The sequence below is a fragment of the Neoarius graeffei genome, chromosome 10 (assembly GCF_027579695.1).
Source record: "Neoarius graeffei isolate fNeoGra1 chromosome 10, fNeoGra1.pri, whole genome shotgun sequence".
NCBI classification, from domain to species: Eukaryota; Metazoa; Chordata; class Actinopteri; order Siluriformes; family Ariidae; genus Neoarius; species Neoarius graeffei.
The window spans coordinates 16716240-16735931 of record NC_083578.1 but is presented as its reverse complement, the minus strand read 5'-3'; the positions used below and the strand labels follow the sequence as shown (position 1 = coordinate 16735931).

The following is a 19692-nucleotide window of genomic DNA, read 5'->3' as shown; positions in this document are numbered from 1 at the left end:
CCTATCCCAGCTGACTATGGGCGAGAGGCGGGGGTACACCCTGGACAAGTCGCCAGATTGTCGCAGGGCTGACACACAGAGACAAACAACCATTCACATTTATTTTGGAGCCACCAATTAGCCTAACCTGCATGTCTTTGGGGGAAACCGGAGCACCCGGAGGAAACCCACGCAGATACCATGCAAACTCCACAAAGAAAGGTCCTCATCAGCCACTGGGCTTGAACCCAGAACCTTCTTGCTGTGAGGTGACAGTGCTAACCACTACACCACCGTGCTGCCCAACAATATCTTATAAACTACAAAAGACCTGAAACTAGCCAAAAACTTCAGCTATGGGAAAAGGGATACACATTTTTCTTCTATTTTCCTTCTTTTTCTCAACATTTGCATGGGAAATCAGGTCACCGTGGTGCACACGCCTTTTCTAATGTACAGACGTTATCCTCTACCTAAAACCCCCTTTCCCCTCTCCCAATTTTTGCTATTTATAATAATTCTTATAATAGAAATTATTCTGTACATCATAGACACACTGTCTGTGCTTACACTTTGCCTATGTTTGGATAAATATATTCAATTTAATTCTGATTATTTGCTACGAAATATGATCTTGGAGGGAGCAACTTATTTTTAAACTCAGCCAGTTTGGCATGAAACAATGCAAAACCGTGAGCCTTGTCATTATCTGTCCAGGTCACTGCGCTTCCTACACCGAAAATATTCATAGAGTGAGCATGAGGCAGTGTGATTCCATCCCCAATGGACCTGTATCAGGTTTTGTTGCAGTTCCCATTCAATTTATGTTGATAAATGGGGCAGGGAGCATGCTGTCCCACGTGTGCAACATCTATAAAGAGGCACCTAATATTACAACAAAATATATATTATATCCCTCATCAAAACATTCCTGTACAGGCATTGGCCAAGGATGGCTCACGTGGCATAAAATAGTTCCATCATTGATTAAGCAATGTATCTCGTGATGTCAAAAATTTTGTAAAATAGCCTTAATGAGGCTGGAGCTCATACCAGCCACTGTTGTTGTGTGTGAGTTTGAAATCCGATCAATCCTGTAGGACAGGGGTTTTCAAAGTGTGGGAGAGTCAGCCCCCCCTCGGAAAGCAAATAAACAACAGCGCCCCCCCCCCCCCCCTACAATTTTTGTGGTTGCTATACTTAATGTTCCATTCGTATTTTTAAAAAAAATGGTTGTTGTACATATTTTTCTTTTTTTCTTTTTCACATTTTAAACATCTGTGCTTTTTAAAACATCTTGTTTTACACATTTTAAACATCTCATAGCATCGTTAGCAAGCACCTCTTGGCAGACAACACACTGTGGCAGTGGAGCATCTTCAGATCCAGTCCATGAAAATCCAAACTTTAAATAATCGTGGTCATACTTCCTTCTTTTTCCAGTCCCCCAGGATTCCGCGGGCCTTTTTTGTGATTGTTGCGGGCTAAAATGTCTGATGCTGCGGGGGGGGGGTTCCCAAAAAAATTGCGATGAAAGTTGCGGTGTTTTTTAGGTTTTTGTTGCGATTACATTGCAGGAGAAAGTGAAAGTTGCGAGAAATTGTTGCGATTTTCTCTTTTTGTGATTAAAATTGAGTGATACGTTAAATATTAAGTTATTACTGAAAAACTATTGATTAAAAAACAGACACTGAGAAATGGTCCTATAAACAACCTTTACCAATATAAAAGATTACCAGGACTACAAAAATGCAGAAAAATAGGCTTTACTTATCCAAATGCACCTGTTGGTTCAAAAGTTATAGTGCATAGAACCTCACAGCACAACATGAAGTTACCTTAAAATATAATATAAATGCTGCAGCTTTCATGTAAGAAAAAAAAAACTATTAATACTAGTACTGTGTGCAGGCAGTCTCTCCTGAAGACTAAATTAAACAATAATTATAAACTAATAAAATAAATGGCTCAGGCTTCATAGAAGAAAAAAAACAATTTGAACAGAATCTCACAGTATGATGCTGAAGCTGCCTAAACAATGGAAAATAAAATGCCATTTTGGCAAAAATGTTGGCATCCATTACTTTCTTGTATTAAGTAAAAAAAAAATAAAGTGCACACAGTCCTTCACTGTAAACATAACACACTTTCAGTAACAGAATTTAAGCCTATATAAACACTGACTCGCACATCATGCAGTGTTGCCAGATACTGCTGACGTTTTCCAGTCCAAAATATGTTCAAAATCTGCCAAAATGCACTTAAAACCAATCTGGCAACACTGCGCGCATGCTGCTTCTCTTGAACATAAACACGGAAGTAAGGCGGAAGGTAGTTTGTCGACGTCACTTCAAGACGACGCCAACGATTGGTCAAATTTGCGGGAATGTTGCGGTGATTGGATATAATTGTAACACCGCCCTGAATTCGCGGGGATTGGTTGAATTTGCGCTGAAGTTGCAAATCGCAACATCCTGGAGGTTCTGGGTTTTTTTTGCTTGGCCCAAACTCTGTCTCCTCACTCACTGTAGCTTTAGGTACTAAAAATCGATCCATTTTGTCTCTGGTAAAGGCTCCTCACGTTGCGCCCCCCCGAAGAACTCTGGCGCCCCCCAGGGGGGGCGCGCCCCACACTTTGAAAAGCCCTGCTGTAGGAGGAGTAGTGCCATCCATCCATCCATCCATTATCTGTAACTGCTTATCCTCTTCTACAGGGTCACAGGCAAGCTCAAGTCTATCCCAGCTGGCTATGGGTGAGAGGCAGGGTACACCCTGGACAAGTCGCCAGGTCATCGCAGGGCTGACACAGACACAACCATTCACACTCACACCTACTGTACGGTCAATTTAGAGCCACCAATTAGCCTAACCTGCATGCCTTTGGACTGTGGGTGAAACCAGAGCACCTGGTGGAAACCCACACAGACACAGGGAGAGCATGCAAACTCCACACAGAAATGCCCTCGTCAGCTGCTGGGCTCGAACCCAGGACCTTCTTGCTGTGAGGCGATAGTGCTAACTACTACACCACCCAGAGGAGTAGTGATTTTTGTGAAATTGCATATGACCCCTGTGTAGTTGCATCCATGGCAGATGGCGCCACCTGGTGAACAACTCTTGTTGGAATTTGTCTTTAGAGTCTTCTGGTTGAGTTTCAGTGAAAACATCCTAGCAGTTTACAAACAGTAGTGTTTGGTGTGATGAGTCACTCAAAATTTTCAAACGCCCATAAAATGTTAAATATGACAGGTGGCACCACTGTCCTGACAACTTTTATACAGACCAACCTGGGGAACATTTCATACGAGGTTGACATACATGTCAACCTTTGGTCACTCAAACCTGTATAACCAACCTCCAAAATCCGTATTTCCCTTATAAAATCCGTATAAGATGCAAATTAAAATAATTTGCCTAAAATTTGAATGATAATTAACAATGATATATCCAAGTTACTTTTTATTCAATATTAATAACAATAAACCTTCAGAATGAATACAAAGCTCCAATGTTTGACAAAAACACAAAGTGTCACTCTAATGTTCTGAATTGTACTCCATGACAGCTTTTTTAGCAGTGTGCACCAATACCTCACTAGGCTGCATGTCACAGCAAGTGTCTGTGTTGATCTTGCCGGAGTGCCCATTCAGAATCTTTTCAGTCGCTAGTGAAAGTCGCTCAGGTGAAAATGTTACTTCCTGGTTGGTGGGATTCTCGTAATGCGGTGTGCGCATGATCAGAAGTGGAACGAAGTCTCGCTACCACAAGATAACGCGCGATTTCATAAGACTCTTTACTGGCTGTCTGTGCTTTCTGTGGTGTACAGTACGTTTGTAAATGTTATGCGCTCTTTTATCATCATGGGAACTGATTATAGCTCTAAATAAATATTGAAGTTTTTTTTTAAAAATCCGTATAACTTTATTCATATGCCCATATACTACGTTTATTGAATCAAATCCGTATAAAATACAGACATTCCGTATAGGTTGACATGTATGGGTTGATCAAAATCTGATCACTCCTGTAGGAGGAGTAGCGATTTTTGTGAAATTGCACGTGACCCCCGTGCAGCCGCATCCATGGCAGGTGGTGCCACCTGGTGAACAACTCTTGTTGGACTATGTCTTTAGAGTCTTCTGGGTGAGTTTCAGTGAAAACATCCTAGCAGTTTACCAAGAGTAGCGTTTAATGTGACGAGTCACCCAAAAATTTCAGACGCCCATAAAATCATAAATATGACAGGTGGTACAACCATCTTGACAAGTTTTATGACAGACGATGCGTGATCACCTAAGCTCATCCAGCCTGGGATAGGCCAGTTGAGCTAAAAACGGATATGGTGTGAGTCAGTCATGGTATATCCTGGATATACCAATTCATGGTATATCCTGGATATACCAATTCATGGTATATCCTGGATATACCATGAAGTGACGTCACAATTTCAAGCTATACGGCTGACTCGAGTCACAGCTGTGGCTCCATGAGCATTTCTGTGTGTCTAGATCTACGTATCCTGATCATGCCTAGCGAGGCAGGTGATTGCATGGTACATTGCACATGCGCAGGTTGAAGGTCGTGCTGATGTAAACAACAAACATGGCTGCCTCCAGTGAGTTTATGCTGAGATTCAATCTTAACACTTTTAGTTTGGAATGTTTTGATGAAAGATATAAATCAAATATACCATTCACTGAATGGTACTGGTTACTATGGATTCTCTTCGGTGACTGGCATAGTACTGTTTTCTTCAGGGCTGTGCCCCTCACCTCAGAGAATCCATAATTTTAACTGGAGCCTCTCAGGGCATGGTATATTTGATTTGTGTATGGAGTTGTGAATAAGGACTTTATGAAGGACTTGATTAACATTTGTGGAACGGGTGATATATATGGTGAGTCCAACACTGCTGTACAGATAACAGACCATTTCTAATCTGAAACATCATGAATCTGGTAAAACGTTCATTTTGCTCAATATTTAGGAATATGTGTTTTACCTCTGAGCAACTTGGTGACTCTTGTTGTTACCCAACCCAACCATTAAAGGAACATAAACACATCCATCAGAAATAGCTTCTGCATCTGGTTTCTCTTCCAATACTGCCTTGAAGTTCTGTTATATTTTATCAGAGACTAACTTCAATGCCAGTCTCTAGAGCTTCAGTCAAAGTTGTGCATTCGTTTTTTCACATATTTCAAATAACTTGACCATTTGAACTGTCTCTGGAACTCATCAGAACATGCTGATTGGACTGGCAAAGAACTGATCAAATAAGCTGCTCTTTATTAGGGCCAATTCCAGAAGAAATTGGTGTTGGAAAGTGAAGTGAAACCACATTGTATTCCTGATGATTTTCGCCAGACTGATGAATAAACAAGCGAAGGACAGTTAACACATCTGTCACACATATTGCAGCAGCACCATTTGGGGCAAAACAGGACTAATATTTCCTCACTGGAATGCACAATCCATGGGAAACATGGATATATATATGGATCATAGAGTGAATAGTCCACTTTGTTTACTTTTATTACACTCACGTTGATATTTCACATATGTTTCCTCATTCACAGGCATTAGATGTTATGAATGCATCAAATAGAGATCAAACCTGGGGGGGGGAGGGGGTGTAATCACCTGATATGAGTGTCACTGATGGACTGCATGGATCTGTAGTCTGGGTTAGAAAGAAATCAGCCCCAGCCTCATTTTGTCGTATCATTGTGTGTATTTTTCTTACAACCATTGGTGGTGGTGTTGTACTTGTTTCTGTAAAAGTCCAAAATAAGACATAGCGACAAATAATCTGATGGGGATACCAAAAATGAAGCCAAGACAGGTGAGTTTAGCCCTGCTAGCACTTTTATACCAGCTTCCTGTGTATACAGCAGTGGCGAACCATTACTGTTAGAGCTGGGACTTGAGCTCAGCCAAAACTTAGCCAGACACCAAAAAAGCAACAGGGCAAAGGATTTTGCAAGGCATTAGCAGCAGGCTGCCAGGTCGCTCCGACGTGTGTAGTTGTCAATGTTGATTTTAAAAGTAACTAAGTAAATTACACAGGGAAATGAATACTTTAGTCTGAGTGAAAAATACTGTGGCAAGCGTGCATGGAAGAAGAGTCTGGAGACAGAAATCGTAGTTTCTTGGTCGTTAGCCTGTGCTACTTGCTCTTGATAGATTGCACTGGCTTGACTGCATTATTAGCATTCGCTGACACTACTGATGAACGCTACACCGGCTGGAAGGTGACTTCGCGGCTGTGCTGATGGCACCGACTCGTGGTTAAGCTTGCGTTGGGGTTCGAGAAGGCCGAGGGTGATAAATCTTTGGTCCCTCCTACTATAAATCAAAATCTGATTGGTTAATTCATCTGTCACTTCCTACATAAACATACACCACCATGGCAATGAAGTCCACACCAATGAGTGAGCCAGATCTAAACTTTTCTCAGCCTAGAGACAACAAACAAAAAATTTCATTGGATAACTTGATTTTAATGTTTTTAGGATAGTAACCCTTTCATTTCTTAGAAGAGAATAATTATAATGAAATCATGAAAGAATGAAAGCAATTCAAGAATGAAAGAAATTAAATATAACATTTGAAATGCTGATATGCTTGGGCCGAGAAGGCCCTGACGGTTCCTCTCTGGTATACAGTATATCTAGTTTTATATACATATTTTGCTAGCTATTGTAGCTCAGTAGCAAAAAGTTCTAATATCTCAACACTGAAAGCAATTAAGAATAAACCATGCCATAAAGCGTGGCCAATTTTCTCCCAGTAGCTAGTTAGTAGATAGTTAGTTCAACTGATGGATCAAGTCTTTTGCAACTTTTTTGGCGATTAAAATTTCACCATGCCTAAAATGTCACCATAGCCGAGTTCTGCGAAAGAAAAAAAAACCCTGAAATGTTCTCTTCCTCATAGAGGACGGTGGTGTGTGACCATCTCAATGGCTCACGGATCGTTTTCTCAGATGAAAGTCCCCCAGCAGGTAACGCTCTGTCCCCGGACATGACCCAGGAAGTAGTCGTGATCTCGCCTGGTGTCCCTGCAACTCCTCCGACCCCCTACTACAGGACTGCTGCTGCTTCGGCTCCTCAACACAACGTAATACCACATCCATACATCCATACACCACACACATTATGAATACACACATCTTTCTGATTACACTGTGATTGTCTATATCTATAAGGGATGATGTTTGCCCAGGATTGGACAGTTTTCTGCAAATGCAAATGGCCTTATGAAGTAACAACAACGACAACAACATTTAAAAGAACTAATATCTTACATTAAATGATCCGTTGGATTTTTGACTCATTTCTTTTGGAGATGTGATATTCTGCTATTGAGGTATTTCACCTGACGTCACAGGGTCACGTGACGCCCCGGTGTCCGCCATTTTGGACGGCAAGCTAGCTAATGTCAACAACAGTAGCTGGTATGTTACTGTAACAATGTTTACGTTCAGTCATTTGGATGACTGTTAAAACCTTTCAGTCTCAAGTTTTTCCTTTACTGGATTTACTAGTTTACTGAGCTAGTGTGCGCCGGCCGGCCGGCAGGCTGGCTAGCGCGCGCTAGCTCCCGGCCAGCAGGCTGGCTAGCGCGCGCTAGCTCCCGGCTTGCCCGAGCGCGCTAGCTCAGTAAACTAGTAAATCCAGTAAAGGAAAAACTTGAGACTGAAAGGTTTTAACAGTCATCCAAATGACTGAACGTAAACATTGCTACAGTAACATACCAGCTATGATGTTGTTGACATTAGCTAGTGCTAACAGCTAGTTGCTAATACACTGCTACAACTACACCGACCCTAATAATACAGTTCTTGGTCATTGCCTGGTAACAGCAAATTTATAATGGGCCATGTCTCAACAGACTAAGAAGTTATTTCAATGACATTTAATAACATTTTGTTTATCCTGAGGACCGAAAGTAAATGAAAATGTGAACAAACCTTAGCTGTAATAAGACGGCGACCACCGGCTCCAGGGACGACCCACTGATGTAGGCATGTTACCCAGCCTGACACAAAATATTTGTAGGTATCCAAACTCGTATACGCTTTCAGATCAATACCTGTGTATGGCGATGGGTTTTTAACGACATAGGTATACAGATCATGTGGGCCGAAGTCAGGTAAAGTCGAGGGCTTCGTGTACTTCTGTACGTCAGTGAACAATCCTGGTGGAAGCAGGTAAACGTCGTTCTCTAAGCCTGCTAACCTCAATTTTTGCAAATACCTCTCCCTCTGCTCGCCCTGTAAATGCCCTACGTCGCTGGATAGTGAAGGTGTTTTCTGCATCTCGCTCCTTTTTCTTTTATGTTTTTCGTTTGTCGCCTTCCTCCCATTCAAACTGATTCGAGCCGTGCCGTCCAAAATGGCAGCATCACATGACTTGGTCACGTGAGTGAAATACCTCAGTAGTCATAATCAGAAGCACAGACCTTTTTCTAAGTGTGTCCAAGTTAAAGGACAAATCCACCCTGAGATTGTGACGTAAACAGAGACCTGAAATTGAAAGAAAACATTGCAAACATTTTTGAAATGTTATTATTGATTTACCTCGATTTTGAACATCGGTCATTTTTCATTCAGGTTGCAGAGATAAATGGAGCTGCGCTTCCTGCCCCCAGTTTCGGATCCTATTACGGCCCAGGCCAATCACATGGTAGTATGTACTTTGCTAATATTAATAAAAACATGACAACATGTCAGTTAGGATTATGCATGATACTAATTAACAGTTATTCCACGAAATTGAGTCATATACATGAGCTGATAGCCGACGAGGTGTGTAGCAATGAGTCGGCTATTAGCCATGTACGACGAGATTGAGTGGAATAACTGTTTTATTCTATCCACATTCACTGGATTTTGAGAAACAGAGCATTTTTATTTTTATTTCTTGCAAATTCAATAAATAAAAACTTTATACAAAACGTCCGACAAAATAATTTCTGCTTTTATTCCATACTTTATGCTTTTTTTTGTATTCTTTTGGCTTTTGTTTTCGAATAGTGTTTTTATTTCATCCGTGGTTGGTTCAACAAAACGCTCCGCCATTTTGTTTTTCTCTACTCACGGTATATGAGCTGATAGCCTACTAGTAGAGTATCTAATCAGAGCGCACGATTGCTCATATCCAGTGAATGTAGATAGAATAATTGTCAATATCTAGCCTTTTAAATAGTTGAATATTAGTTCAGTTCTTTTTGTACAGTGCATTTTAGATTGCACTGTCTCACAACGCTTGCTCATAGTCATGCAGGAGCAAAAAAAAAAAAACCTGGGTCCGGAGACATTCAGAATAGTATTCTGGCCTCCTCTGAGTGGCATCTGTCCTCATCTTAATCATCGTTGAACGTAAACAAAATACTGAGAGTGACTAGAATATACGAGCAAGTGAGTGCAAATCAGAATTCATTTTATTCCCAGTGATGCTACTGCCATCTATTGGTGGGGGGAGAAATTGATTTGACAGATTATACAAGTTAAAGTATAATTATGCTTCTTTACCATTTCAGTCCAATTTCATCTAATTAGAAGTGTAAGATGATGGAAGTTTAGGGCGTGCCACAACATTAAACCTAACTATATACATGGATAAAAAGTAGTGTGTTGCTGTGCTGTATATGAGGAATAAAAGTTTTGTGGCATGCTCTTATAGGAACTTTGGAGTGATAACAAGAGATGTTTAAGAGCATGGAAGTTCAGTCTGTTCACTTGATCCAGGAGCTTTCGACATTTTCTGTCTCTTGCAGATGAATTACCTAATGGTGGCCCACGCTCCGCTACTTTGCCTCGCACATCCGTCACCAGAGAAGAGAGGCTCATCAAGTTCTCTGGGATCGGCCCGGTGGACGAAACAGGCATGCCGATCGCGTCCCGATCTGTGAGTAGTTATATGCACTATACATAATAGATACAGAGCGGAATCTGTCATGTAATGCAGTGTCACATACATATCAGCTTTACCAAATACCTAAGGAATAACACATTTCAGGGCATGCGCTTTGAGGAAATAATCAACACCCAAGGTCTTGTGTTATGATGTGACCTGACACAAAGCAGAGTTACTGGTACCATTATTGTAGTCATGTCCTGAAGAGTTTTATTCCTCTCTTTTTTTCATTATTTTAGCAAAGAATGAGACTTTTTATCCATTTATAGTTACATGTAATGTTGTGGCATGTCCGTGAAACAAACTGTCACTTACGTTATAGCAGCTGTAAACAGTAGTGCCCTCACCGGACTCTCTTTTTTTTTTCTCTCTTGTGACCTTAACAAGGGGCGGCACGGTGGTGTAGTGGTTAGCGCTGTCGCCTCACAGCAAGAAGGTCCTGGGTTCGAGCCCCGGGGCCGGCGAGGGCCTTTCTGTGTGGAGTTTGCATGTTCTCCCCGTGTCCGCGTGGGTTTCCTCCGGGTGCTCCGGTTTCCCCCACAGTCCAAAGACATGCAGGTTAGGTTAACTGGTGACTCTAAATTGACCGTAGGTGTGAATGTGAGTGTGAATGGTTGTCTGTGTCTATGTGTCAGCCCTGTGATGACCTGGCGACTTGTCCAGGGTGTACCCCGCCTTTTGCCCGTAGTCAGCTGGGATAGGCTCCAGCTTGCCTGCGACCCTGTAGAAGGATAAAGCGGCTAGAGATAATGAGATGAGATGAGACCTTAACAAGACACACAGTGTCACATCTACATGTCTAAAAACTACTAGACCGCAATACAATCAGCAAAAAGAGCTTAGTTTTGGAATTGTGTCACCACTTGGTGGCAACGACTTGAATTTTTTTGCACAAATGCACAAAAATAATAGCAAATAAGCACACAAAATCATCAATTTGAAAAATGGCACATTAGTTAGTTGTCTTATACGAGTTCTCATCTCATTATCTCTAGCTGCTTTATCCTGTTCTACAGGGTCGCAGGCAAGCTGGAGCCTATCCCAGCTGACTACAGGCGAAAGGCGGGGTACACCCTGGACAAGTCGCCAGGTCATCACAGGGCTGACACATAGACACAGACAACCATTCACACTCAATTTAGAGTCACCAGTTAACCTAACCTGCATGTCTTTGGACTGTGGGGGAAACCGGAGCACCCGGAGGAAACCCACGCGGACAACATGCAAATTCCGCACAGAAAGGCCCTCGCTGGCCCCAGGGCTCGAACCCAGGACCTTCTTGCTGCGAGGCGACAGCGCTAACCACTACACCACCGTGCCGCCCTTCTTATACGAGTTATTCCATGAAATCAAGTCATACATGAGCTGATAGCTGATGACACGTGTGGCACGGAGTCAGCTATAAGCCATGTACTACAAGATTCTATCCACACTGACTGAATTTTGAGAAACAGAGCATGTTTTATTTATTTATTTTTTAAATTTGATGAAGAAAACTTTATACAAAACGTCTGACAAAATCATTTCCGCTTAGAATGTGAACAAACCAGCGAAATCACAGGAGCAATTTGTGAAAAATGCTGTGATAATAATTCTTGAAAAATAAAAAAAGAGACGTTCTTACCATCAAATACTTTCATTCCATATTCTGTTGCTTTTGTTTTGTATTTTTTAGGATTCTGTTTTTACGTAGTTTTTATTTCATCCTCGGTTGATTCAGCAGCACGCTCCGCCATTTTGTTTTTCTCTCCTCACAGTATATGAGCTGATATCCTAGTAGTAGAGCAGCCAATCAGAGCATGCGGTTGCTCATATCCAGTGAATGTGGATAGAATAATGTATTTTATGCATCAAAGATACGGGAAGAGTTGCCCATTTAAGAACCTAGAGGGAGCCGTACATGAGGATCAGATGGAAACTTTGAAAATCATAACTCTTGATCAGACTTTCACAAATTTGTTTCTTACAATGTTTTACACAAAGTTAGCATGTATGCAGCTCTCTATGGTTGATCCATCCATTATCCGTAACCGCTTATCCTGTACAGGGTTGCAGGCAAGCTGGAGCCTATCCCAGCTGACTACAGGCGAAAGGCGGGGTACACCCTGGACAAGTTGCCAGATCATCGCAGGGCTGACACACAGAGACAAACAACCATTCACACTCACATTCACACCTACGGTCAATTTAGAGTCACCAGTTAACCTAACCTGCATGTCTTTGGACTGTGGGGGAAACCAGAGCACCGGGAGGAAACCCACGCGGACACGGGGAGAGCATGCAAACTCCGCACAGAAAGGCCCCTATCAGCCACTGGACTCGAACCCAGAACCTTCTTGCTGTGAGGCGACAGTGCTAACCACTACACCACCGTGCCACCCTCTAGGGTTCATGTTCCTTTAAACTCAAAAGAGGAAATATAACTAATGGCATAACACTAGAATTTTCTCTTTCCAATTCCACACAATACAAATACATTTTGGTCTCAATATCATTTTTTTGCTGTAAAAATGAGTGCAAACTTGACATTAATCACATAGAAAATTGACACGCTAATGTAACCTACCTCACAATTCCTGTATTTCTGCTGCTGCCTTGCCCAGCTTCAGCATCTCGTCTTGTACATGCACCACTCCCACCCAAATCAAGAAAGTGCTTGTGTTGCGACCTTACATTCCTGTCTTTCTTCCAGCTATTTCCACAATGTGGTGCACTCTTTGAATTTTTTGAAACTCTTTTCACTAAAAGGAAAAACTTTACCATGCAAATTTGTCATGTGCATGTAACAAAATGTGGAAATTTTTCCTTCAGAATAAACTGTTTCTGATGACATTGATATAGGTCGCCATGTTGTTGGCAAAGATGTGTAAATGTAAGGAGACACATGAGTGGTTGGAGAAAGCAGCACAATAGGGAATCATGAAAAGATGTGTGGGGCGGTATGGCGGTGTAGTGGTTAGCACTGTCACCTCACAGCAAGAAGGTTCTGGGTTCGAGCCCAGTGGCCGATGGGGGCCTTTCTTTGTGGAGTTTGCAAGTTCTTCCCGTGTCCGCGTGGGTTTCCTCCGGGTGCTCCGGTTTCCCCCACAGTCCAAAGACATGCAGGTTAGGTTAACTGGTGACTCTAAATTGACCGTAGGTGTGAATGTGAGTGTGAATGGTTGTCTGTGTCTATGTGTCAGCCCTGTGATGACCTGGCGACTTGTCCAGGGTGTACCCCGCCTCTCGCCCGTAGTCAGCTGGGATAGGCTCCAGCTTGCCCGCGACCCTGCACAGGATAAGCGGTTATGGATAAGACATGTGTTTTGATTGGATAATATTCCTCACAAAATTAAATTAATTTTCAATTAAATTATTAAAAAGCGCAATTTTCAGGTTCAGCATGCAGTCTGTACCAAATTACGAACAAACCAAAGCACTGGCACTGGAGACTCCTTCCAAAAATGATTCAAAACAAAAATCTCCTTTGAGAACGCTTGACCATATCAATTATTGCATGCACTTCTCATCTCATTATCTCTAGCCACTTTATCCTGTTCTACAGGGTCGCAGGCAAGCTGGAGCCTATCCCAGCTGACTACGGGCGAAAGGCGGGGTACACCCTGGACAAGTCGCCAGGTCATCACAGGGCTGACACATAGACACAGACAACCATTCACACTCACACCTACGGTCAATTTAGAGTCACCAGTTAACCTAACCTGCATGTCTTTGGACTGTAGGGGAAACCGGAGCACCCAGAGGAAACCCACGCGGACACAGGGAGAACATGCAAACTCCTCACAGAAAGGCCCTCGCCGGCCACGGGGCTCGAACCCAGACTTTCTTGCTGTGAGGCGACAGCGCTAACCACTACACCACCGTGCTGCCCCTTGCATGCACTTTTTAAATCTATTTACATACAGCGTCTTGACTTTTGCTTCAAGAAACTTTGTGTCCATTTTTGTCAGCTATTTTACTTCGTGTGTGGGTGTGGGTTGAGTGTATGAGGTAAGATGTGTCAAGTCAGTCAGGACTATCTATTATCTGACTGTTTTCTCTCACAGAGTGTGAACAAACCAAAGGACTGGTACAGGAGCATGTTTCGACAGATCCACAAGAAACCAGAGGGTATGTCAACACACACGCGCGCGCACACACACACACACACCCTGCCACATACACAATGTGAGAATCTCTTTCTCTGTTTTCTTTTGCTTTTATCTGAAATTACTTTGAGAAACTGGAGAACCTGCATGTCATGCATTTTCCTTGTGGAAAAATGGAGTGATAGTCTTCAGTCAACCTTCGAAAGTGTAACCAGATAACCAACAACGACTTTAAAGCTAGACTGCCTTTCAGAATTTAAGTTTAGGTCATAAAAAGAATTTTCCCTGACACCCAGTTATTTTTGTTCAGTGGACTGAAAGCTACTGAATTTGAATTGCAGACTTCCAATGTTATTTGTTTTTTTTAAATAGAACATTTAATGAATTTAGGGTCATGTGGCCCTAAATTCTCTGCTATTTTTTCCTGCTTTACCATGACCCAATACAAGATACTACGCCATGCATCACGTGGTGGGCTTTCCCCATTCGCGCAAGGCATTGTGGGATATAAATTTGAAACAGGAGAGAAAAATGGAGGACATGAGTGTGAGAATGAAACGTGAAAGACCGACTATAGTAACGGAAAGCAAGAAGAAAAGACGTTATGTTGCGAAGGAAAGGAAACGCAGGACCAAACTAATAAATATCGGCAGTCAGTCAGCGAGCACCTCGGTGTGATCAGCTGTTTGTTTAGCGACAGAATGATGGAACTGTCAGTGCACGCTCAAAGGTAAGCCTGTAGATGGCAGTAATGCAACACTGTGGATGCCAGCTGCCGTAAAACCCAGAAGAAGAAGAAGAAGAAGGTAAACCTGCGCGTGCGCACTCAGACTTCTTCTGTCCGCTTGACTGCACAACGCGAGCAATTTCATGCACATTATTTGCTCAGGAATCCCCTCAAATTAAATAACTTCCCAGCCACAGAATGGCCTGTTTTTTCTTTTTTTTTTGAGAGAGAGTTTACAGAAATAAACATATACCACAATGACCAAATTTCAGACAGAACTAAATTTCACTGATTTTATGAAATCGAAAGGCTACGGCCATTATTTACTTTCTAACTTTGGTCACTGGGTCTCCTAAACATGAACCAACATTTCTCACAAAATAGTCTTTGACAGAAGGCGTACGGTAACTGCAACGATTGAAACTGTTCCCAGATCATCAGCCTGTTGGCAGTTTCTGCTGACATCTGAAGCCAAAAACAAGATTTATGTAATCCTGCTGTCAGCATTTCTCTGTATCACAAATCACGACAAAGCTGATCCATACATTTGTCCCTCACGCTGTCAGACTGTACAACTCCTCTCTGGGGGGGAGGAGGGGTAACAGGAGGACAGAGGACGGGAAGGAGCAGTAGCCTAGCCTGACAAAAAGCAATACTGGACAATCTCATCTCATCTCATTATCTCAAGCCGCTTTATCCTTCTACAGGGTCGCAGGCAAGCTGGAGCCTATCCCAGCTGACTACGGGCGAAAGGCGGGGTACACCCTGGACAAGTCGCCAGGTCATCACAGGGCTGACACATAGACACAGACAACCATTCACACTCACATTCACACCTACGGTCAATTTAGAGTCACCAGTTAACCTAACCTGCATGTCTTTGGACTGTGGGGGAAACCGGAGCACCCGGAGGAAACCCACGCGGACACGAGGAGAACATGCAAACTCCACACAGAAAGGCCCTCGCCGGCCCCGGGGCTCGAACCCAGGACGTTCTTGCTGTGAGGTGACAGCGCTAACCACTACACCACCGTGCCGCCCAATACTGGACAATGTGCAATATAAATGTGCAATATAATGTGCAATACCTCACCTGCTGGCCTTTTTTCAGATTTTATATTTGAATATGTTAATACTTAATTTATCTAGACATTTTCTCTATTTTCTATTCTTTGTTTATCCTGTAATGATGCTGCTGGAGGGCGGCATGGTGGTGTAGTGGTCAGCACTGTCGCCTTACAGCAAGAAAGTCCTGGGTTCGAGCCCCGTGGCCGGCGAGGGCCTTTCTGTGCAGAGTTTGCATGTTCTCCCCGTGTCTGCGTGGGTTTACTCCAGGTGCTCCGGTTTCCCCAAAGGCTAATTCTTCTTCTTCGTCTTTAACTCCTGTCGGCAGTTGCTGACGTAGAGCGGTTAGAACCACGAACGTAGTCAACCATATCTTTGTTGATCTCTCTCTTCAATGCACTTCGGTAAAATTGATCAGCCGTCAACTCAGAATGATGCAGAATTTGTTGCTCCATCGTGACAGCTGGTCTACCTTTCTTTACATTCTTGTTATCGTTGAGCAGAAGCTTTTTGGCGACACTAGACGTTTCTTGTCAAGCTAGGTGTACCAGGTATTTGGTCTGCTGTTTTGCGACGTAGCTCATGACATTCTCTGTACGACAAATATTCAAAACATCTTCAGAAGACAATACAAATGCAAAGTTGGGCGCTGCATCATCATCACGAGGTTCTTTACGTTCAAATCCTTTACGAATCATTTTTCGTAACATGGTCACATATGCTGATTCCAATCTTTGTTGCTGTGCTTGAGTGATGTTCCATGTCTGGCAGGAATAGGTGAGTCTACTACGTACCATTGTGCTGAGAACAAATACGCGTGTCTTTAGCAGAATGTTTCTGTTGGTGAGCTTCTTGAATAGCTGATAAAACTTCGACTCTGCAACACTGATACGTAGGTCAATTTCAGCATCGCCGGTAGAGGGCTGATCAAATTGGATGTCATCTCCAAGATAGCGAAATTTCTTTACGTTCTCAATTGCAGTGCCATTCAACGAGACAATGCTTACAGGGTAGTCACTGTCTTGTCCATATGTGCTTTCTCCCATCTGCAGGTGGTTGTAGTTCACAATCATTGTCTTGGTCTTTTTGACATTTATTTCCAGATGGAAGTTTTTAAACGTTTCGTCAAGTATAAACAGCGCCTTCGAGAGTTCTGCTTCGTCCTCAAACATGAGTTCCAAATCGTCCGCATATCCCGACCAGTCTACAGTGTGGTCACCATGGTAGCTTTGCTGACGTTGTTCTCTTGTCAGTGCTGTAGATCGGATACGATACTTCAGATTTAGAAACTTTACTTCCTGCTGGTCACATGCTCTCATGAACACACGCATAGCAAAGTCAATGTACAAGTTGAACAGTGGAGGAGACTCAGGTCCACCTTGTCGGACACCTGTGAACAGTTGAAATACGTTGTCAGGATTACCAGAGAGTGCAGTTGTAGTATGGTCGTATATGCATTCAAGAAGTCGAAGAAGAATTGGATTCGAGTTAGGAGGAAGGCGAAGGTAGATGGATTTGAACAGCCATTTTCGTATAACGTGATCAAATGCTGCAGTTAGATCTATGAATAGCAGAAACACAGCTTTTTTCATCCTGTCCGTTATTTGCTGTACTCGTTTTGTAATGAAAATTCCATCCACAGTGCCTCGACCTCTTCTAAAGCCTTGTTGTTGTTCAAGGAGTTGGTTATCATACCAGTCTTTTATGTGATTTAGAATTATAACTACAAGAATCTTGCACAATGTTGTTCCAACTTGCAGACCTCTGTAAGCAGCTGGGTCTTTCACACTTCCTTTTGAAGCACCTTTCCATATCGCATTAAGTCTAGTATGTCCCCAAGATTTAGGTATAGTCTGGGTTGTCCAGATGGCATCTAGAAGTAATTGGTGGCTCTAAATTGACCGTAGGTGTGAATGTGAGTGTGAATGGTTGTTTGTCTATGTGTCAGCCCTGCGATGACCTGGCGACTTGTCCAGGGTGTACCCCGCCTCTCACCCATAGTCAGCTAGGATAGGCTCCAGCTTGCCCATGACCCTGTAGGACAGGATAAGCGGCTACAGATGATGGATGCTGCTGGAATTTTAATTTCCCTGAGGGAACCTTCCCAAAGGGATCAATAAAGTTCGATCTATCTATCTATCATACCAAAAGTGCTGAAATATTCCATCAGGCAGTTTTATAGATGACTGATTAATTTAATGAGCTGCTCAAAGATCTCCGCTGTCAGTATCCTGGACAGTCAGCATAATGATTGGAATAATAATTGGAATGTTTCCTAACATTTCATGCTGGGAAAGGATTTATTGCAGATTCATGCATTTGAGCAGATCTCATTGCATTGTACTTTTAGAGGCAAAGATAGGTGTTGATGTATTTAGTTCAAACACTGTGACAAAAGACTGTTTTCAAAACTAGCTAGCCAAAATAAATGAAATTCCCAAAATGCTAGCTGCTATTAAAGACTATCCCCAAGCAAAGCTTGCTATCTAAGGTTAGAGATAGTGTTGGAGTCAAGACCACCTAAACCGAGACAGAGTCATGACCAAGACCAGAGTGTATCAAGATCGAGATAAGACCAAGACTTTGAGGGGTTGAGATCAAGTCAAGAACAAGAACAAGGCAGGGCAAGACCGAGTCAAGACCAGGACCAGACCAGGGTGTGTGAAGGGTGACAGCCGTTAACAGGAAGAAAAATTTCGAATTTGCAATGAGTTACGTTATGGGTCGCATTTGAAGCAGGAATTTTACATTCAATCACAGTAACAATCGTAACAAATAAATCAGACAGTGCACAGGCAATTTATTGAAATCCCCATCGTTGTGGTCTTGACCGGTCTTGAAATAAAATCCCGAGTCTCACTGTCCAAGACTAAGACAAGCCCGCGTAAAAATGCGGTTGATTCCAAGATGAGACAAGACCTTCAAAAAGTGGTCTTGAGGCTGGTCTTGAGACCAAGACCAACTTCAAGTACTCCAACACTGGTTAGAGAAAATTATCAAATCTAGCTAGCCAGCATAAGTGAAAATTCCCAAATGCTTGCTTATACTGTATTTGAGAATATTCCAAAACTAGCGAGCTAATATTAAAGCAGATTTCTAGATGACATTAGCTGGCTAGCATAAGTGACAATTCCCAAATGCTAGCCAGCATGAGACAATGTCTGCAAACAAAGGTAGTCAGCTAAAGTTCGAGAAAAAGATCAAAGCTACCCTTATCATAAAGAAGTCTACTTTAAGTTCACTTTATTAAATATACTTGAGTAAAGTTAAAGTATATTTCCTTAAGTATACTTTTGTGTACCAAGTATACTGATATCAATGTACTTGCAGTACACTTGTAAGTAAACTAATCTAATACTTCTTGGGACTAAATTGGCCCACTTTTAGTTTATAAAAAATATACTTTAAGTCTAAGAGAAGTAAACTTTGAGTATACAACTAGTATTTTTTTATTTTGTACTGCAAGTATACCACAAGTAAACTTATATACAAATAGTTTACTAGTTCTGTACTTGTCGTCCACTCTTTAGTTTACAAAAGCATACTTCATAGTGTACTGGAAATATACTATGCGTTTACTTGTTTTATACTTCTAGTCCACTTTTTAGTTTACTAAAGTATACTTTGTAGTATACTGGAAATATACTATTGGTTTACTCGTTACACACTTCTAGTCCACGTTTTAATTTATAAAAGTATACTTTATAGCATATTAGAAATATACTATTAGTTACTGGTTATATACATCTAGTCCACGTTTTAGTTTTGAAGTATACTGCAATTACCCTTCTAGGTATACTATTAGTTTTCTAGCCCTAACCCTTACCTCATGCACACTACCAGTAGACAACTTAAGTGTTTTGTACCTTAAGTTACAATTAAGTTATAAAGTTAAGAATTCACAAAATAA

At 42.1% G+C, this 19692-nt stretch overlaps 1 protein-coding gene across 6 annotated transcripts in view; it reads left to right on the top strand.

Moving 5' to 3' along the window:
• sorbs3 (sorbin and SH3 domain containing 3) overlaps positions 1-19692 on the top strand; it is a 132397-nt gene that overhangs the window by 60937 nt on the left and 51768 nt on the right. For 4 of the 6 annotated variants that reach the window (XM_060931370.1, XM_060931369.1, XM_060931367.1 and 1 more), the window contains exons 3-6: positions 6919-7101; positions 8597-8672; positions 9763-9893; positions 13949-14012. In XM_060931370.1, coding sequence (XP_060787353.1) covers positions 6919-7101; positions 8597-8672; positions 9763-9893; positions 13949-14012 — 454 coding nt within the window. The remainder of the gene's footprint in view (positions 1-6918; positions 7102-8596; positions 8673-9762; positions 9894-13948; positions 14013-19692) is intronic. The other 2 variants (XM_060931368.1, XM_060931366.1) reach the window with 1 other exon arrangement.